Source organism: Xenopus laevis, chromosome 6S, assembly GCF_017654675.1.
Source record: "Xenopus laevis strain J_2021 chromosome 6S, Xenopus_laevis_v10.1, whole genome shotgun sequence".
Classification (NCBI taxonomy): Eukaryota; Metazoa; Chordata; class Amphibia; order Anura; family Pipidae; genus Xenopus; species Xenopus laevis.
In genome coordinates this window covers 132,517,410-132,540,179 of record NC_054382.1, presented here as the reverse complement: position 1 = coordinate 132,540,179, position 22,770 = coordinate 132,517,410, and the positions used below count along the sequence as shown (strand labels likewise).

The 22,770-nt window shown below is 40.7% G+C and overlaps 1 protein-coding gene across 19 annotated transcripts in view; it reads left to right on the top strand.

Moving 5' to 3' along the window:
• Positions 1–22,770, top strand: part of ptk2.S (protein tyrosine kinase 2 S homeolog) — a 182,990-nt gene that overhangs the window by 86,065 nt on the left and 74,155 nt on the right. For 10 of the 19 annotated variants that reach the window (XM_041567144.1, XM_041567140.1, XM_041567141.1 and 7 more), the window contains exons 5-10: positions 882–961; positions 4,455–4,517; positions 9,850–9,904; positions 11,930–12,079; positions 16,060–16,137; positions 16,886–16,993. In XM_041567144.1, the coding sequence (XP_041423078.1) occupies positions 882–961; positions 4,455–4,517; positions 9,850–9,904; positions 11,930–12,079; positions 16,060–16,137; positions 16,886–16,993 (534 nt within the window). 19 annotated transcript variants of the gene reach the window in all.

Here is a 22,770-nt window from a genome sequence, read left to right as displayed (position 1 = left end):
AGTGATTCAGACAAGGCTGGATTTACATAACAGGTGCCCCAATGTCCACTGCCGACCCCTGCCCTTTATTTGTGCAAATTTTCATCATCGGGACCAGAGCAATGGGGACTGGCGCACGACAAATTTAAACTTTTTATACCCATGAGCTACATTCAAATCTAAATAAAAGTTGGAGAGCAACGCACGCATGCAAACAGTTCTTGGGGTGCCAATTATGGGCTGTGATTGACTAATGGTAGCCCCTATGTGGACTAGCAGTCTAGAGTAGACTCTATTTGGCAGTACACCTTGTTTTTAAAAGACCAGTAACAAATTTTTTTTTTTTTAATTTTGTTTCTTTTTAACGAAAAAAAACAAGACGGTTTTCACTTTTAATTCGCAACATTTTCATTAAGAAATTACTTAACGATTGTCCGCCTGCGCTCCTCTTCAGAAACGGAGCGACGATCGATTGGGCGGCGCTCTATTTCTCCTCCCAGCCTTCTTTAGGAGATAGCAGGGAGAAGAAATTGAGCGCCGCATGATGGATCGTTGGCCTGTTGCCGTTTCTAAAGAGGAGCGCAAGCAAAGAATCGGTAAGTCATTTCTTAATAAAGCTTTGTGAATTAAAAGGGAAAACTGTCTTGGTGTTATTTTTTCGTTAAAAATAAACAATTTTTTTTAAATCAGTAATTCAAAAATAAGCAGCTGCTTTGAGGCCACTGGGAGCAACATCCATGGAGTTGGGGAGTAACATGTTTAACCCATTCAGCAGGACTGAACTCTAAAACGTCTAATCCTCATCTAATAATGTAGGTTTTGGTACCTTAACTAGCAGGGTAAGTTGGTTGAGGGCATAGACATTTCTTCTTTCTCATGGTGTATCATTTATTCTCTCACAGGTAAAAAACGATTATATGTCAGAAATAGCCGACCAAGTGGACCAAGAGATTGCTCTGAAATTGGGCTGTTTGGAAATCAGGTAAGATACATACTTCCTAATAAATGATTTTTGCCTTTCTTTTGATTTGTTTAACCTTTACTGTTCCTTTTGTGGAAAGGCCACTATCATTTTGTTTTTCTCTTTTTTTATTTTTGTTATTGGAGAAATATTAAGAGCCAAGTGTATTAGCCCAGCTTCAGATTTATTTCTACCACTGCTGCTATGGTCTCCAGGGAAAGGTTAGCTAGCTACAGGCTTTCATTGTCTAACAAATGGGGCTAGTAAAATGTATTTCTATAGTCTGTACAGAAAGATACATACATTTTATCAGCATCAGTATTTCCCTTTACTAAGCACAATTCAGCAGGAACAGTCCCTAAGTTTGCTCATAGTCTGTACAGAGAGATCCCATAAAACTATGGCAGCATAGGTATTCCCTGTACTAAGCACAATTCAGCAGGAACAGCCCCTAAGTTTGCTCATAGTCTGTACAGAGAGATCCCATAAAACTATGGCAGCATAGGTATTCCTCTGTACTAAGCACAATTCAGCAGGAACAGTCCCTAAGTTTGCTCATAGTCTGTACAGAGAGATCCCATAAAACTATGGCAGCTTAGGTATTCCCTGTACTAAGCACAATTCAGCAGGAACAGTCCCTAAGTTTGCTCATAGTCTGTACAGAGAGATCCCATAAAACTATGGCAGCATAGGTATTTCCCTTTACTAAGCACAATTCAGCAGGAACAGTCCCTAAGTTTGCTCATAGTCTGTACAGAGAGATCCCATAAAACTATGGCAGCATAGGTATTCCCTGTACTAAGCACAATTCAGCAGGAACAGTCCCTAAGTTTGCTCACAGTCTGTACAGAGAGATCCCATAAAACTATGGCAGCATAGGTATTCTCTGTACTAAGCACAATTCAGCAGGAACAGTCCCTAAGTTTGCTCATAGTCTGTACAGAGAGATCCCATAAAACTATGGCAGCATAGGTATTCCCCTGTACTAAGCACAATTCAGCAGGAACAGTCCCTACGTGTGCTCATAGTCTGTACAGAGAGATCCCATAAAACTATGGCAGCATAGGTATTCCCTGTACTAAGCACAATTCAGCAGGAACAGTCCCCTAAGTTTGCTCATAGTGTGTACAGAGAGATCCCATAAAACTATGGCAGCATAGGTATTCCTCTGTACTAAGCACAATTCAGCAGGAACAGTCCCTAAGTTTGCTCATAGTCTGTACAGAGAGATCCCATAAAACTATGGCAGCATAGCTATTCCCTGTACTAAGCACAATTCAGCAGGAACAGTCCCTAAGTTTGCTCATAGTCTGTACAGAGAGATCCCATAAAACTATGGCAGCATAGGTATTCCCTGTACTAAGCACAATTCAGCAGGAACAGTCCCCTAGATTTGCTCATAGTCTGTACAGAGAGATCCCATAAAACTATGGCAGCATAGGTATTCCCTGTACTAAGCACAATTCAGCAGGAACAGTCCCTAAGTTTGCTCATAGTCTGTACAGAGAGATCCCATAAAACTATGGCAGCATAGGTATTCCCTGTACTAAGCTCAATTCAGCAGGAACAGTCCCCTAAATTTGCTCATAGTCTGTACAGAGAGATCCCATAAAACTATGGCAGCATAGGTATTCCCTGTACTAAGCACAATTCAGCAGGAACAGTCCCCTAGATTTGCTCATAGTCTGTACAGAGAGATCCCATAAAACTATGGCATCATAGGTATTCCCTGTACTAAGCACAATTCAGCAGGAACAGTCCCCTAAGTTTGCTCATAGTCTGTACAGAGAGATCCCATAAAACTATGGCAGCATAGGTATTCCCCTGTACTAAGCACAATTCAGCAGGAACAGTCCCTAAGTTTGTTCATAGTCTGTACAGAGAGATCCCATAAAACTATGGCAGCACAGGTATTCCCTGTACTAAGCACAATTCAGCAGGAACAGTCCCTAAGTTTGCACATAGTCTGTACAGAGAGATCCCATAAAACTATGGCAGCATAGGTATTCCCCTGTACTAAGCACAATTCAGCAGGAACAGTCCCTAAGTTTGCTCATAGTCTGTACAGAGAGATCCCATAAAACTATGGCAGCATAGCTATTCCCTGTACTAAGCACAATTCAGCAGGAACAGTCCCTAAGTTTGCTCATAGTCTGTACAGAGAGATCCCATAAAACTATGGCAGCATAGGTATTCCCTGTCCTAAGCTCAATTCAGCAGGAACAGTCCCCTAAATTTGCTCATAGTCTGTACAGAGAGATCCCATAAAACTATGGCAGCATAGGTATTCCCTGTACTAAGCACAATTCAGCAGGAACAGTCCCCTAAATTTGCTCATAGTCTGTACAGAGAGATCCCATAAAACTATGGCAGCATAGGTATTCCCTGTACTAAGCACAATTCAGCAGGAAAAGTCCCTAAGTTTGCTCATAGTCTGTACAGAGAGATCCCATAAAACTATGGCAGCATAGGTATTCCCCTGTACTAAGCACAATTCAGCAGGAACAGTCCCTAAGTTTGCTCATAGTTTGTACAGAGAGATCCCATAAAACTATGGCAGCATAGGTATTCCCTGTACTAAGCACAATTCAGCAGGAACAGTCCCTAAGTTTGCTCATAGTCTGTACAGAGAGATCCCATAAAACTATGGCAGCATAGGTATTCCCTGTACTAAGCTCAATTCAGCAGGAACAGTCCCTAAGTTTGCTCATAGTCTGTACAGAGAGATCCCATAAAACTATGGCAGCATAGGTATTCCCTGTACTAAGCTCAATTCAGCAGGAACAGTCCCCTAAATTTGCTCATAGTCTGTACAGAGAGATCCCATAAAACTATGGCAGCATAGGTATTCCCTGTACTAAGCACAATTCAGCAGGAACAGTCCCCTAAATTTGCTCATAGTCTGTACAGAGAGATCCCATAAAAACTATGGCAGCATAGGTATTCCCTGTACTAAGCACAATTCAGCAGGAACAGTCCCTAAGTTTGCTCATAGTCTGTACAGAGAGATCCCATAAAACTATGGCAGCATAGGTATTCCCTGTACTAAGCTCAATTCAGCAGGAACAGTCCCCTAAATTTGCTCATAGTCTGTACAGAGAGATCCCATAAAACTATGGCAGCATAGGTATTCCCCTGTACTAAGCACAATTCAGCAGGAACAGCCCCTAAGTTTGCTCATAGTCAGTACAGAGAGATCCCATAAAACTATGGCAGCATAGGTATTCCCTGTACTAAGCACAATTTAGCAGGAACAGTCCCTAAGTTTGCTCATAGTCAGTACAGAGAGATCCCATAAAACTATGGCAGCATAGGTATTCCCTGTACTAAGCACAATTTAGCAGGAACAGTCCCTAAGTTTGCTCATAGTCTGTACAGAGAGATCCCATAAAACTATGGCAGCATAGGTATTCCCTGTACTAAGCACAATTCAGCAGGAACAGTCCCTAAGACATTATGCAGCTGTGCCAGAATACTAAGCTGTGAACCTAATCACTGATTTCTGCAACTACAGGAGATCCTATGGGGAGATGAGAGGCAATGCCCTGGAAAAGAAATCCAACTATGAAGTTTTAGAGTAAGTATAACCAGATATAGTAATTTATTTTCTTATGTGATGTAAATTAAATAACTCTCTCATGTTAAAGCCACTCAGCACATTGATGGATAGAGTAGATGTTTGTTCATTTTTATCATAATGTAAATCATTATAGAGGTTGTTTCTTTACATCAGGTTTTTAAGGTCCTGTCCTCTGTAGTAAACAGTAACGTGCCATTATTTCATAGGGCAATGAGATAATAAGTACAGCTGGGATTTGGTGCTGCAGGGCCTGACATTGACACTATAGGAGAATATAAAACTTCAAGATGACTTACACATTCCTCTTTATCACCCGCCCCATTATGTTTCTTTATTATGTGTTACTTGTATACCTGACAAGCTTTATAGAGATCAGGCATCACATGAGTGTGGCATAGTGATTGGCAGTTTATAGGGTTATACACCAGTCACTGGCAGTTAATAGGGTTATATACCAATCACTGACAGTTTATAGGTTATATACCAGTCACTGGCAGTTTATAGGTTATATACCAGTCACTGGCAGTTTATATAGTGAATAAAGTACCCCCTATTGTAAAATATAAGGATATTATAAGTTACTGAGGAGTTTCATGACCATATAAAAGTTCGAGGCCGAGTGTTTTTATACAAGTCATGGAACTCAGAGGTAACTTCTAATATCCTCATATTTTACAACTGGGGGTACTTTATTTATTATAATACACAAGTTTCAGTGAGTCATGTGACGGAAATGACATCAGAACTCACCGTTTATAACTGATGACATCAGAACTGACCGTTTATAAGGATATAATTTACAAGATATTCATGGCTTTTGTGTATTATAGGGTTATATACCAGTCACTGGCAGTTTATAGTGTTATATACCAGTCACTGGCAGTTTATAGGGTTATACACCAGTCACTGGCAGTTTATAGGGTTATATACCAGTCACTGGCAGTTTATAGGGTTAAATACCAGTCACTGGCAGTTTATAGAATTTATATACCAGTCCCTGGCAGTTTATAGGGTTATATACCAGTCCCTGGCAGTTTATAGGGTTATATACCAGGCACTGGCAGTTTATAGGGTGATATACCAGTCACTGGCAGTTTATAGGTTATATACCAGGCACTGGCAGTTTATAGGGTTTTATACCAGTCACTGGCAGTTTATAGGGTTAAATACCAGTCACTGGCAGTTTATAGGTTATATACCAGTTACTGGCAGTTTATAGGGTTATATACCAGTCACTGGCAGTTTATAGGTTATATACCAGTTACTGGCAGTTTATAGGGTTATATACCAGTCACTGGCAGTTTATAGGTTATATACCAGGCACTGGCATTTTATAGGGTTATATACCAGTCACTGGCAGTTTATAGGGTTATATACCAGTCACTGGCAGTTTATAGAGTTATATACCAGGCACTGGCAGTTTATAGGGTTATATACCAGTCACTGGCAGTTTATAGGTTTATATACCAGGCACTGGCAGTATTTATATAGTGGCACAACTTGCAGCTTCTGCCTGACCCACATTATATTCCCTGTCAGTGGGGGAGGCAGGAATTTAAATTATTACAAAGTAGGTCACAGTCTCATGGAATATAAACATTTTATTAACACTGCCAAAAAAATGTAAATGCCCTGGAATGTTACCTGGCAGCATAGGCTGAGTTTATTCTTACAGCTGATGGCTATTCTGCAATGTACAAATATCACTCACCTGCTTGGACTCTTTATTCCAATTCTGACATTTAGTAACATACATTATTTATATGAATATAGATAAAAAATAACCTTCATTTGCTTTAAAAGCTGTATTTTTTGTGAAAGATTTTTTTTTGTGCCATAGACTCCTACTCTAATGCTAAAAATGTCAGTTTCACCCATGTGTTTCATGCTGGGGGGTAGGGTACTGTATGTTCTGGGGTGTCAGGCTGGGGGTAGGGTACTGTATGTTCTGGGGTGTCAGGCTGGGGGTAGGGTACTGTATGTTCTGGGGTGTCAGGCTGGGGGTAGGGTACTGTATGTTCTGGGGTGTCAGGCTGGGGGTAGGGTACTGTATGTTCTGGGGTGTCAGGCTGGGGGTAGGGTACTGTATGTTCTGGGGTGTCAGGCTGGGGGTAGGGTACTGTATGTTCTGGGGTGACAGGCTGGGGGTAGGGTACTGTATGTTCTGGGGTGACAGGCTGGGGGTTAGGTACTGTATGTTCTGGGGTGTCAGGCTGGGGGTAGGGTACTGTATGTTCTGGGGTGTCAGGCTGGGGGTAGGGTACTGTATGTTCTGGGGTGTCAGGCTGGGGGTAGGGTACTGTATGTTCTGGGGTGTCAGGCTGGAGGTAGGGTACTGTATGTTCTGGGGTGTCAGGCTGGGGGTAGGGTACTGTATGTTCTGGGGTGTCAGGCTGGGGTAGGGTACTGTATGTTCTGGGGTGTCAGGCTGGGGGTAGGGTACTGTATGTTCTGGGGTGTCAGGCTGGGGGTAGGGTACTGTATGTTTCTGGGGTGACAGGCTGGGGGTAGGGTACTGTATGTTCTGGGGTGACAGGCTGGGGGTAGGGTACTGTATGTTCTGGGGTGACAGGCTGGGGTTAGGTACTGTATGTTCTGGGGTGTCAGGCTGGGGGTAGGGTACTGTATGTTCTGGGGTGTCAGGCTGGGGATAGGGTACTGTATGTTCTGGGGTGTCAGGCTGGGGGTAGGGTACTGTATGTTCTGGGTGTCAGGCTGGGGGTAGGGTACTGTATGTTCTGGGGTGTCAGGCTGGGGGTAGGGTACTGTATGTTCTGGGGTGTCAGGCTGGGGTAGGGTACTGTATGTTCTGGGGTGTCAGGCTGGAGGTAGGGTACTGTATGTTCTGGGGTGTCAGGCTGGGGGTAGGGTACTGTATGTTCTGGGGTGTCAGGCTGGGGTAGGGTACTGTATGTTCTGGGGTGTCAGGCTGGGGGTAGGGTACTGTATGTTCTGGGGTGTCAGGCTGGAGGTAGGGTACTGTATGTTCTGGGGTGTCAGGCTGGGGGTAGGGTACTGTATGTTTTGGGGTTTCTCTTGCTGCCCTATGTTTTGCAATCTAGTCTAGTGAAACAAGGATTTGGGTTAATAACAGCAAATCACTCCAAAGTTTCAGCTTTGTATAACTTTTGGTGAATTTTGTGCATCTCATTTGTAGAGATAATGTAAATATGAAGTCTGTAAGTGCTGAACATCAACAGGACTGAGGGCTACTTACCTACTGAGAGCAGCACATGTCTGTAATGGGGGTACAATCCATCTCTGCTCCCCTGTAATGCACATATTCAGCCTGCAGCCCAGCAATAATGATTCCCAGCTCTCCGCAATGGATGGATGAAGCCTCAACTATATGGCTATTATTGTGCTTGGGCAGAGGCAGCCGTTAGATTGCTAAAGCCTGAGAGGCCAGTGATAGCAAGTCCTATTGACTGGAAATACAGCCGTTTTACTTAAATGACAATACAGCAATTCCCCCATTAATGCTGTGCATGTGTCACTTAAATAAATGTCCAAATTAAAAGCCCATTGGTATTTCTCTTGTTCTCACTAATTATATTTGGCTGAGATTCATAGCACTGGTCACAAATGTATTGGATTTAGCATTTCAGATGTATGGCAGCCTCAGAGAAGAGAAGGCTGATTTTTCTGTTACTACAGTTTTCATAAATATATATATAAGTAAAGTTGTTTCCTTTGACTTGGCCAGGGGTTGGAACACTGCAGTGATGTAAAATATTAATGGGATAGAATATGTGCTCCCATGACAGAATGCTCTGTTATACAGATAGCTAGAATCTCAGCTGCCATAAAGCAGGACAGGACTGCTGCTTACAATGGGGATCAGATAGGATCTGTGCAGCCACTGGGACAGAATGTTCTGTTATACAGATAGCTAGAATCTCAGCTGCCATAAAGCAGGACAGGGCTGCTGCTTACAATGGGGATCAGATAGGATCTGTGCAGCCACTGGGACAGAATGTTCTGTTATACAGATAGCTAGAATCTCAGCTGCCATAAAGCAGGACAGGAATGCTGCTTACAATGGGGATCAGATAGGATCTGTGCAGCCACTGGGACAGAATGTTCTGTTATACAGATAGCTAGAATCTCAGCTGCCATAAAGCAGGACAGGGCTGCTGCTTACAATGGGGATCAGATAGGATCTGTGCAGCCACTGGGACAGAATGTTCTGTTATACAGATAGAATCTCAGCTGCCATAAAGCAGGACAGGACTGCTGCTTACAATGGGGATCAGATAGGATCTGTGCAGCCACTGGGACAGAATGTTCTGTTATACAGATAGCTAGAATCTCAGCTGACATAAAGTAACAGTCCTGTCCTGCTTTATGACAGAACATTCTGTCCCAGTGGCTGCACAGATCCAATCTGATCCCCATTGTAAGCAGCAGTCCTCTCCTGCTTTATGGCAGCTGAGATTCTAGCTATCTGTATAACAGAACATTCTGTCCCAGTGGCTGCACAGATCCAATCTGATCCCCATTGTAAGCAGCAGTCCTGTCCTGCTTTATGGCAGCTGAGATTCTAGCTATCTGTATAACAGAACATTCTGTCCCAGTGGTTGCACAGATCCTATCTGATCCCCATTGTAAGCAGCAGTCCAGTCCTGATTATGATATATCCAGCAGGTAATACACAATATGCTCCTTTATATTCTGCCTTAGTAGAAGCTGCTTTGACTTCTTGTTTCATGAGAAGCTCTGATAACCAATTTCAAGGGCACACTAGGATACAAGAACCAACTTCTGTATCTCTGATATAAGTTATTTTAATTCAACAGTCATTCATGGAAAGATCCAATGAGATTAGCAGAGATTTATTGCTTGGACTTGTCAGATGGAGGAGCATTAGATCGGCCAGTGACGGGACATATAGAATATTTTCTCTCGTGTTACTGAGCCACAGATAGGGGTAATGTTAACTCCATCAGTATCAGCCTGGTGTCTGGTTTCCCATAATAATTAGCTGTTGTCACACAGTCTATGAGCAGGCTTAGTCATGCAGCTTGGCCCCTAATGTTTTCCATTAATTAACATGAAGATCCAACTGTGATAAGTGAAATCATTTGCAGTAACCGCCTTGTTACAACTGCAGTGTTTAATGTGTGTTGGGGAAGGAGATGTGAATAGTAAATATGACCGGTGCTTATAATCGAGTCCAACTGTGATGAGTCCCATACTGTCTGTCTGCTGGTGAATATGACATTTATATATAAAATGATGATTATACATCAAGCCTCCTGTTTCTTGCTTTATAATTGCACTGACTCTCGGCACAGACATTGACTCTTGTTTATTTTATATTTTCCAGGAAAGACGTCGGCCTGAAGAGATTTTTTCCAAAGAGTTTACTGGATTCCGTAAAGGTAAAATAATAAACCTGTAAATCCTGTGCTGCTGTGGTAATTGCTGGAGGCAGGGTTATGTACTACAGGTATGGGATCCGTTATCCAGAAACCCATTATACAGAAAGTTATGAATTACGGAATGTTCGTCTCCCATAGACTCCATTTAATCCAAGTAATCCAAATTTTTAAAATGATTTCCCTTTTCTGTGTAATAATAAAACAGTTGCTTGTACCTGATCCCAACTAAGATATAATTAATCCTTATTGGAAGCAAAACCAGCCTATTGGGTTTATTTAATGTTTACATGATTTTCTAGTAGACTTTTCTACATTGAAATCCATTTCTCAAAAGAGTAAACAGATTTTTTTATATTCAATTTTGAAATCTGACATGGGGCTAGACATATTGTCAATTTCCCAGCTGCCCCAAGTCATGTGACTTGTGCTCTGATAAACTTCAGTCACTCTTTACTGCTGTACTGCAAGTTGGAGTGATATCACCCCCTCCCTTTCCCCCCCAGCAGCCAAACAAAAGAACAATGGGAAGGTAACCAGATAGCAGCTCCCTAACACAAGATAACAGTTGTCTGGTAGATCTAAAAACAACACTCAATAGTAAAATCCAGGTCCCACTGAGACACATTCAGTTACATTGAGAAGGAAAAACAGCAGCCTGCCAGAAAGCATTTCTCTCCTAAAGTGCAGGCACAAGTCACATGACCAGGGGCAGCTGGGAAATTGACAATATGTCTAGCCCCATGTCAGATTTCAAAATTGAATATAAAAAAATCTGTTTGCTCTTTTGAGAAATGGATTTCAGTGCAGAATTCTGCTGGAGTAGCACTATTAACTGATGTGTTTTGAAAAAAACATGTTTTCCGATGACAGGATCCCTTTAAGGTATGAAGATCCAAATTATAGAAAGAGCCGTTATCCAGAAACCCCCAGGTGCCGAACATTCTGGATAACAGGTCCCATACCTGTACAGGAATAAGATTTGTTATTGGGACCTGGTGTTTTCAGGATAAAGGTATCCGTAATATAGATCACTATGCTTCAACTCTACTAAAAAAAAAAGTAAACATAAGGGCTAGTCCACACGAGGAGATTCAGTGGGGGGGAATTTTTACCTCCCCGAACTGCCTCAGCGTTTTCCCCCATAGGCTACAATGAAAAGTCGCCTGTGGTAATGCACATGCAGTGATGCGTTTTCAATAGTCGCCCAAAGTTGCCTCAGTTAGTCGCTCAAAAGATCTCCCCGAATCTCCTAGTGTGGCCTTAACCTTAAATAAACCCAATAAGCTGGTTTTGCCTCCAATAAGGATTAATTATATCTTAGTTGGGATCAAGTACAAGCGACTGTTTTATTATTACACAGAAAAAGGGAATATATTTGAATCATTGAAGTATGTGATTGGACTGTATGCGAGATAAACTTCCCGTAATTCTTAGCTTTCTGAATAATTCGATTCCATATCTGTATCTGTGGATTCCCCTTACTCTCCAAAAAAGCACATCACATGGTTGTTGTGCATAGAATACAGGTATGGGATCCATTATCCGGAAAGGAAGCCCATTATCCAGAAAGGTATATATTATGGAAAGGCCGTCTCCCATAGACTCCTTTTTATCTAAATAATCCAAATTTTTTACAATTATGTCCTTTTTCTGTGTAATAATAAAACAGTAACTTGTACTTGATCCCAACTAAGATATAATTAATCCTTATTGGAAGCAAAACCAGCCTATTGGGTTTATTTAATGTTTACATGATTTTCTAGTAGACTTAAGGTATGAAGTTCCAAATTACAGAAAAATCCGGTATCCGGAAAGCCGCAGGTCCTGAGCATTCTGGATAACAGGTCCCATACCTGTAGTGACCATTTTGTGCTTCGCTCTTTATTATTCTGTTTCAACACAATAATGGCCCAATAAATAGCCCTCCATTGATCTAAAGTGACGGACGTTTATATTCAGATAGAAATATCTTGCAGCTTCGGTGCATATTAACCCCCAAATTTTTTTCTTTTTCTCGATGCGAAGGCAAAATCCCTTAGAAAGTTGATTCAACAGACATTTCGACAGTTCGCCAATTTGAACAGAGAAGAAAGTATTTTGAAATTCTTTGAAATCCTCTCTCCGGTGTACAGATATGACAAGGAATGCTTCAAGTGCGCCCTCGGAGTAAGTATAGTAAGTGTATAGACTGAGCGTCCCCTCACATCAATATTACTACTTGTATCTGCCCATACACACAAGTCTTCTGTTGTCTTCTCACAATGACTGGGGGAGCAGTGTTAACACTTTGTACCAAGAAGAATTAAAGGGGTGGTTCACCTTTAAGTTAACTTTTAGTTAACTTAAGCAACTTTTCAATTTGGCTTCATTTTTTATAGTTTTTGAATTATTTGCTTTCTTCTTCTGACTCTTTCCAACTTTCAAATGGGGGTCACTGACCCCATCTAAAAAAAAAACTAATGGTCCATAAGGTAGAGTCCTGCACGTAACCAGAACGCAATCCGAATACTTACCTGCTTGGACTCGACCCGCAAATACCTTATCCGCAACTCGATCCACGACCCGCTGACCATCAAGAAACAGGAAGGGCTGTCATTGTAAACCGGAAGTGACACCATTGGAAGTAGGCGTGATCTTTTGAAAGGCTATTGATAAGACCCGCGACCTGACCCGCAAACCCAGAACCACAGAACCGCCGACCTGCTTCTATACCCGCTCCCGAAACTTCTACCTGCAATCTGCAGGGTACCTCAGGTTTTTGTGGGTAACCCACGCATACCCCACGCCATGCACGACTCTACCATAAGGCTACAAATGTATTGTTATTGCTACTGTTTATTCCTCCTCTTTCTGTCCAGGCCTCTCCTATTCATATTCCAGTCTATTATTCAAATCAATGCATGGTTGTTAGGGTAATTTGGACCCTAGCAACCAGATTGCAAGTTGGAGAGCTGCTGAATAAAAACCTAACTAACTCAAAAACCACAAATAATAAACTGATAAAACTGATTGCAAGCCATCTCACAATATCACTCTCTACGTCATACTAAAAGTTAATTTAAATGGGAACAACCCCTTTAAAGTTGAGTTTCTGTAATGAAACTCACCATTGTAACCAACTAATATGTACATACATAGCAGTGGTGACATTTATTTTTAAACTCTGTTAAATTCGATTTTACTCGAAATTCGAATGGGGCTTATTTATAAAAAAAATATCTAAAATTCGGACTAATTTTCCCGAATCCAATTCGATTCCAGTTTTTTGTCCGAAAAAACTTGAATGTCAGGAATAGGGATTGGCGAATTTGACCTGTTTCGTTTTGCCAAAAATTTGCTGACGGCGAAATGTTGCAGATAGCCATTAAAGTCTATGAGCGTCAAAAAAAATTTGTTGCGCGTCGAATTTTTTTTGACTTGCGTCTTTTTTTTTTTTTATATATACAAGTCTATGGGCGTCATTTTTGTGGCGAAACTAGGTGAAAAAATTCGCCCATCCCTAGTCAGGAAGGCTACTAACAGAATAAAGATGGTCACTGGACCTCTCCCATTGACTTCTACATGAACTCGGCTGGTTTTAGGTGCGAATAGTCGGCCAGAGTATGATAAATCTGCAAATTCAACTTAAATTCCAATCGAGTTTGGATAATTCACAATTTGAATTTGAGAGTTTTGACCATGTTTGAAAATGGAATTCGAATTTTTAATTCGACCCTTAATAAATGTGCCCCTTAGTGACCCTGTATAAGAGGAATGATAGTGGACGAGAGCAAGAAGCACAAAGTGGAAAGTGTTTTGTGTGGAATAAAGATCGAGTCGGCTAAGGAAACGTTCAACGGGGAGGATGGTGCAACTATTCTATACAATTTCCATTGCTTTTGTCACGTTGTTTACAGAGCAACAACCAGGGGATCCCTGTGCAAACATGACGTCCCTACACAAACATACTCGCCATGGCGACTGGATATATGTCTTTTACTTACAGACATTACTTCAGTGTGACTGACCGTTTTCTTTGTGTACATATGAATACCCCAAGTCCTACACATAACTAGTGATGCGGAAAGTAAGACGTGATTGTAAAGAAAGAAGGCTAATCGGTCTTTTAGGGGCAGATTTATCAAAATGTGAGTTTAGACCTTAATAAATAAAAACTCACCTGTGTTCTATTTATTCCCATGAGATTTTTAGAACTGTATTTATCAAAAATTGAGTTCTAACTAGGGATGCCCCAAATCCTTTGCAAAAGATTTGGCCAAATACCGACCCGAATCTGAATCCTAATTTGCATATGCAAATTAGGGGTGGGAACGGGGAAAACATTTTTTTACTTCCTTATTTTGTGACAAAAAGTCACACGATTTCCCTCACTGCACCTAATTTGCATATGTTCAGCCGGCCAGAAGGATTTATCCGAATCCGAATCCTGCTGAAAAGGCTGAATCCTGGATTTGGTGCATCCCTAGTTCTAACTTTCACCCACAATGGTAAAAATCCCAGTAATAAGAATGAATAGAATGTTGGTGAGTGCATAAGATCTGAACTCACATTTTGGTAAATCTGCCCCTTAGTCATAAGTTACTGAAGGGGCGGAAAAAGAGATTCTCTGTACTCCTGCATATTAGGGGTTTGTTTGTGTCTTTATACAGGTAAGGGACCTACCTGTATAAAGAAAGAAAGAGGCTGATCTTCTGCTTAGGAAAGATGTGAGAAAGGTTTCTAATTTTATTCCTAAGCAGAAGAACATCAGCCTCTTTCTTTCTCCTGACAACTTCCTTGACTACTTGCTGGTCAGACTGGTGGGAAACTGACCAACAGGTGGCGCTGTTGTGACAAAATTCATTCATATTAACAGTACATGTATTCGTGATGTGCGGGTACGCCATATACCCGCGGGTTCGGGCTGACCCCGCACCATTTGTGGATTGAACTCCTCTTCCTGTTCTCGCCGCCCGCCACCCCGAACTGCCGACTTCCGGCTTCATTTTTTAAAGATGCGTGCCTCATGCCCGCCCCTTTTGTGACATCATGGGTGGGGGTGGCGCGGGCCTTAAAAGCCGGGCTCGGGCGGGTTGACGAAGGGCCGGTTAGGGTTGGGTGCGGGTCTGATTTCATTTTAACGCCCGCCCCACCGATGATGTCAAGAAAGGGGCAGGAGGCGCATGCCTTTAAAAAATTAAGTCGGAAGCCGGCAGTTTCAGCTGGTGGGCAGGCAGAGCAGGAAGAAGAGCAAATGGGGGTGCAGGGTTGGCCCAAACCCGCCCTACCGCGAGTATCGGGCCTACCCGCACATCACTTTTGGGGGTGTCTGTCTGTAGTTATTATTATTTATTTTTTTAATCCACTAGATGGCGATATTGCAAAGAGCATGCAGGGATCAGGTGGAAACATATCTCTCATTCAAACCAAATATACCGCTCCAAGCTCATCCTCTCATTGGCTTTTCCAATCCCTCCTTGTTTGGTGCTCTGCGTCCCCACCGCTTAGTGTCAATTCAAAGCCAAAAGAATGGACGGCACTCCGTTCAAGGAGGTAGCAAGTTTATTGCAGGCTCCTACAAGGATCTCACGCCCTACGCGTTTCGGGATACAATCCCTTAATCATAGGCGTGTGTGTGTGTGTGTGTGTGTGTGTATATATATATATATATATATATATAAATATATATATATATATATATATATATATATATATAATATATATATATATATATATATATATATATATATATATTAAATATATTTACGTTAATCACGTCTGTAAGAGATGTGGATTATAGTATTATTTCCTGTATTAGGTGATCCAGAATGAAGGCCAGGTGTCCTATATACATATGTAGATAAATCCTTATTATGTGCCAAGGGGAGCAGAAACAATAAACAAGTCAGTCTTGATTGCACAAAGCATGGACTGCAGCAAATCCCAAATACTATGAAACTTCAGATTAGAGAGCCACGTTTGAGCCGTGTAATTCAAATGTTAATAAAAACTTTTTTTGAAAAATTACTGTTCAATTCAATCTGCAGTCCGTACTCATTGCTGTGATTTTATTTCTAGACAGATACACCACCTGTACTGGGAATTTGTACTAATGGTTTTATTTTTCCTTTCCCTGCTCTCCTGTCCCTGTTGACTTTATGTGACACCAATAAAAGTCCAGTTGGATTATATCAGTGGAGTTGGCTATTGGCCCAGAAGAAGGGATCAGTTATCTCACAGACAAGGGCTCGAATGTAAGTATGTTGTTCTGAGCACACCGCTCTCTTTCTCTTAACTTTACATGGCAACTGTCATTGCAGTATAAAATAAAGCAGACTCTAGCAGGCTTGTAATAAATCTGTTTTACTGCTGATCTTTGAAGCAGTTTTCATAAGTAACCTTGGCTTCACATTTTTTTTCCTTATAAGCTTATTTACTGAGAAGCATCTCTTGACACTTACCTGCTCAAGTCCTATCACTGTGAGACGAGAGATAGAACTGGGCAGGGAAGGATCAGCAGATGCTTCAGTACATTAATCTTTTGCTGTTCTATCTTGGCCAACCAGAAGAGAGTTCACAAGTTATATATTCATGATACCAGAAGTATAATTAACCGTGATAATTCATTTTTATTGATAAAGTGCTCAGAACAGAAGATCGAGGAGCAATTCTACATGAAGTTACATGTTAGGCTGCATTTTTATATATTGCATAAATGTAGATGATCTATGGTGCGTTCTCCCTAAAATTCATGCAGTGTAAATGAGGACAATTCAGATCTACAATACCTGTGCCCAACAATGCTTAGGCATGCCCGACCCACCCCATTTCTGGTAAGACTCACTCCATTAGGTTGTCGGCAGCTTGGGCTGTTTCGTCTAAATAGGGACAAGTGGAAGTGGGGTTAATTGTGGTACCCAGTGTTTGCAGAAAGGAAATACAGGCTACAAAAATTTTTTGATCCTCACTTTGTAATTCCCCCACTTATATTATGTTTTTCAGCCCACCCATCTGGCAGACTTTACTCAGGTCCAAACAATTCAGTATTCCAGCAGCGAAGACAAAGACAGAAAGGGGATGTTGCAGCTGAAAATTGCTGGTGCCCCAGAGGTAAGTATATGTAGGTGGGGGCACAAAGCTACAGGACAGTGAGTGTGTATGGGACCGATGTACAGTATACATCGCTCTGATTCAGTATAAGAGTTAATGAGTGTGTATGGGACTGATGTACAGTATACATTGCTCTGATTCAGTAGAAGAGTTAATGAGTGTGTATGGGGCTGATGTACAGTATACATTGCTCTGATTCAGTAGAAGAGTTAATGAGTGTGTATGGGACTGATGTACAGTATACATTGCTCTGATTCAGTAGAAGAGTTAATGAGTGTGTGTATGGGACTGATGTACAGTATACATTGCTCTGATTCAGTAGAAGAGTTAATGAGTGTGTATGGGACTGATGTACAGTATACATTGCTCTGATTCAGTAGAAGAGTTAATGAGTGTGTGTATGGGACTGATGTACAGTATACATTGCTCTGATTCATTAGAAGTTAATGAGTGTGTATGGGACTGATGTACAGTATACATTGCTCTGATTCAGTAGAAGAGTTAATGAGTGTGTGTATGGGACTGATGTACAGTATACATTGCTCTGATTCAGTAGAAGAGTTAATAAGTGTGTGTATGGAGCTGATGTACAGTATACATTGCTCTGATTCAGTAGAAGAGTAAATGAGTGTGTGTATGGGACTGATGTACAGTATACATTGCTCTGATTCAGTAGAAGAGTTAATGAGTGTGTGTACGGGGCTGATGTACAGTATACATTGCTCTGATTCATTAGGAGTTAATGAGTGTGTGTATGGGACTGATGTACAGTATACATTGCTCTGATTCAGTAGAAGAGTTAATGAGTGTGTGTATGGGGCTGATGTATAGTATACATTACTCTGATTCAGTAGAAGAGTTAATGAGTGTGTATGGGACTGATATACAGTATACATTGCTCTGATTCAGTAGAAGAGTTAATGAGTGTGTATGGGACTGATATACAGTATACATTGCTCTGATTCAGTAGAAGAGTTAATTGAGTGTGTATGGGACTGATGTACAGTATTCATTGCTCTGATTCAGTAGAAGAGTTAATGAGTGTGTGTATGGGACTGATGTACAGTATACATTGCTCTGATTCATTAGAAGAGTTAATTGAGTGTGTATGGGACTGATGTACAGTATTCATTGCTCTGATTCAGTAGAAGAGTTAATTGAGTGTGTATGGGACTGATGTACAGTATACATTGCTCTGATTCAGTAGAAGAGTTAATTGAGTGTGTATGGGACTGATGTACAGTATTCATTGCTCTGATTCAGTAGAAGAGTTAATGAGTGTGTGTATGGGACTGATGTACAGTATACATTGCTCTGATTCATTAGAAGTTAATGAGTGTGTATGGGACTGATATACAGTATACATTGCTCTGATTCAGTAGAAGAGTTAATGAGTGTGTATGGGGCTGATGTACAGTATACATTGCTCTGATTCAGTAGAAGAGTTAATGTGTGTATGGGACTGATGTACAGTATACATTGCTCTGATTCAGTAGAAGTTAATGAGTGTGTGTTTTGGGCTGATGTACAGTATACATTGCTCTGATTCAGTAGAAGAGTTGAGTGTGTGTATGGGGCTGATGTACAGTATACATTGCTCTGATTCAGTAGAAGAGTTAATGAGTGTGTATGGGGCTGATGTACAGTATACATTGCTCTGATTCAGTAGAAGAGTTAATGGTTGTGTATGGGGCTGATGTACAGTATACATTGCTCTGATTCAGTAGAAGAGTTGAGTGTGTGTATGGGACTGATGTATAGTATACATTGCTCTGATTCAGTAGAAGAGTTAATGAGTGTGTATGGGACTGATGTACAGTATACATTGCTCTGATTCAGTAGAAGAGATAATGAGATAAGTGTGTGCGGATCCGTATTTTTCTATATTACTGTACATCAGCCCCATACACACTCATTAACTTCTAATGAATCAGAGCAATGTATACTGTACATCAGTCCCATACACACTCATTAACTCTTCTACTGAATCAGAGCAATGTATACTGTACATCAGTCCCATACACACTCATTAACTCTTCTACTGAATCAGAGCAATGTATACTGTACATCAGTCCCATACATACTCAACTCTTCTACTGAATCAGAGCAATGTATACTGTACATCAGTCCCATACACACATTAACTCTTCTACTGAATCAGAGCAATGTATACTGTACATCAGTCCCATACACACTCATTAACTCTTCTACTGAATCAGAGCAATGTATACTGTACATCAGTCCCATACACACTCATTAACTCTTCTACTGAATCAGAGCAATGTATACTGTACATCAGCCCCATACACACTCATTAACTCTTCTACTGAATCAGAGCAATGTATACTGTACATCAGCCCCATACACACACTCATTAACTCTTCTACTGTATCAGAGCAACGTATACTGTACATCAGCCCCATACACACACTCATTAACTCTTCTTCTGTATCAGAGCAACGTATACTGTACATCAGTCCCATACACACACTCATTAACTCTTCTACTGAATCAGAGCAATGTATACTGTACATCAGTCCCATACACACACTCATTAACTCTTCTACTGAATCAGAGCAATGTATACTGTAAATCAGTCCCATACACACACTCATTAACTCTTCTACTGAATCAGAGCAATGTATACTATACATCAGTCCCATACACACACTCATTAACTCTTCTACTGAATCAGAGCAATGTATACTATACATCAGTCCCATACACACACTCATTAACTCTTCTACTGAATCAGAGCAATGTATACTATACATCAGTCCCATACACACTCATTAACTCTTCTACTGAATCAGAGCAATGTATATACTATACATCAGTCCCATACACACTCATTAACTCTTCTACTGAATCAGAGCAATGTATACTGTACATCAGTCCCATACACACTCATTAACTCTTCTACTGAATCAGAGCAATGTATGCTGTACATCAGTCCCATACACACTCATTAACTCTTCTACTGAATCAGAGCAATGTATACTGTACATCAGCCCCATACACACACTCATTAACTCTTATACTGAATCAGAGCAATGTATACTGTACATCAGTCCCATACACACACTCATTAACTCTTCTACTGTATCAGAGCAACGTATACTGTACATCAGCCCCATACACACACTCATTAACTCTTCTTCTGTATCAGAGCAACGTATACTGTACATCAGTCCCATACACACACTCATTAACTCTTCTACTGAATCAGAGCAATGTATACTGTACATCAGCCCCATACACACACTCATTAACTCTTCTACTGTATCAGAGCAACGTATACTGTACATCAGCCCCATACACACACTCATTAACTCTTCTTCTGTATCAGAGCAACGTATACTGTACATCAGTCCCATACACACACTCATTAACTCTTCTACTGAATCAGAGCAATGTATACTGTACATCAGTCCCATACACACACTCATTAACTCTTCTACTGAATCAGAGCAATGTATACTGTAAATCAGTCCCATACACACACTCATTAACTCTTCTACTGAATCAGAGCAATGTATACTATACATCAGTCCCATACACACACTCATTAACTCTTCTACTGAATCAGAGCAATGTATACTATACATCAGTCCCATACACACACTCATTAACTCTTCTACTGAATCAGAGCAATGTATACTATACATCAGTCCCATACACACTCATTAACTCTTCTACTGAATCAGAGCAATGTATATACTATACATCAGTCCCATACACACTCATTAACTCTTCTACTGAATCAGAGCAATGTATACTGTACATCAGTCCCATACACACTCATTAACTCTTCTACTGAATCAGAGCAATGTATGCTGTACATCAGTCCCATACACACTCATTAACTCTTCTACTGAATCAGAGCAATGTATACTGTACATCAGCCCCATACACACTCATTAACTCTTCTACTGAATCAGAGCAATGTATACTGTACATCAGCCCCATACACACTCATTAACTCTTCTACTGTATCAGAGCAACGTATACTGTACATCAGTCCCATACACACACTCATTAACTCTTCTACTGAATCAGAGCAATGTATACTGTAAATCAGTCCCATACACACACTCATTAACTCTTCTACTGAATCAGAGCAATGTATACTATACATCAGTCCCATACACACACTCATTAAAGGAAAACTATACCCCCCAAACAATGTAGGTCTCTATTAAAAGATACTGAGTAAAACAGCTCATGTGTAAAACCCTTCTTCATGTAAATGAACCATTATCATAATAATATACTTTTTTAGTAGTATGTGCCATTGGGTAATCATAAATAGAAAATTGCCATTTTAAAAAAATAAGGGCCGCCCCCAGAGATCGTAAGATTCACTGTGCACAGCATACAAACCACATGTAAGGTCACATGAGCCAATTAACAGACAGAGTTCTGCCTTTTGCTTCCTCACTTCTTCCTGTTACAGTTAGTGTTGTAGGTATTTCTGGTCAGGTGATCTCTGAGGCAGCACAGATAGAGTCACGAAATGGTGGTTCAAGGCAAGAGATGTAAAAGGGCAATATTTATGTAAATATATATTCCAGTTTGGTAAGATTCTTTAATATGTCATTCAATTTGATGTAAACTATCTGTTGCTTTAGTATTCATTTTGGGGGTATAGTTTTCCTTTAACTCTTCTACTGAATCAGAGCAATGTATACTATACATCAGTCCCATACACACACTCATAACTCTTCTACTGAATCAGAGCAATGTATATACTATACATCAGTCCCATACACACTCATTAACTCTTCTACTGAATCAGAGCAATGTTATACTGTACATCAGTCCCATACACACTCATTAACTCTTCTACTGAATCAGAGCAATGTATATACTATACATCAGTCCCATACACACTCATTAACTCTTCTACTGAATCAGAGCAATGTATACTGTACATCAGCCCCATACACACATTAACTCTTCTACTGAATCAGAGCAATGTATACTGTACATCAGCCCCATACACACATTAACTCTTCTACTGAATCAGAGCAATGTATACTGTACATCAGTCCCATACACACACTCATTAACTCTTCTACTGAATCAGAGCAATGTATACTGTACATCAGTCCCATACACACATTAACTCTTCTACTGAATCAGAGCAATGTATACTGTACATCAGTCCCATACACACACTCATTAACTCTTCTACTGAATCAGAGCAATGTATACTGTACATCAGCCCCATACACACACTCATTAACTCTTCTACTGAATCAGAGCAATGTATACTGTACATCAGCCCCATACACACTCATTAACTCTTCTACTGAATCAGAGCAATGTATACTGTACATCAGCCCCATACACACACTCATTAACTCTTCTACTGTATCAGAGCAACGTATACTGTACACCAGCCCCATACACACTCATTAACTCTTCTACTGAATCAGAGCAATGTATACTGTACATCAGCCCCATACACACACTCATTAACTCTTCTACTGTATCAGAGCAACGTATACTGTACATCAGCCCCATACACACTCATTAACTCTTCTACTGAATCAGAGCAATGTATACTGTACATCAGCCCCATACACACTCATTAACTCTTATACTGAATCAGAGCAATGTATACTGTACATCAGTCCCATACACACACTCATTAACTCTTCTACTGAATCAGAGCAATGTATACTGTACATCAGTCCCATACACACACTCATTAACTCTTCTACTGAATCAGAGCAATGTATACTGTACATCAGCCCCATACACACTCATTA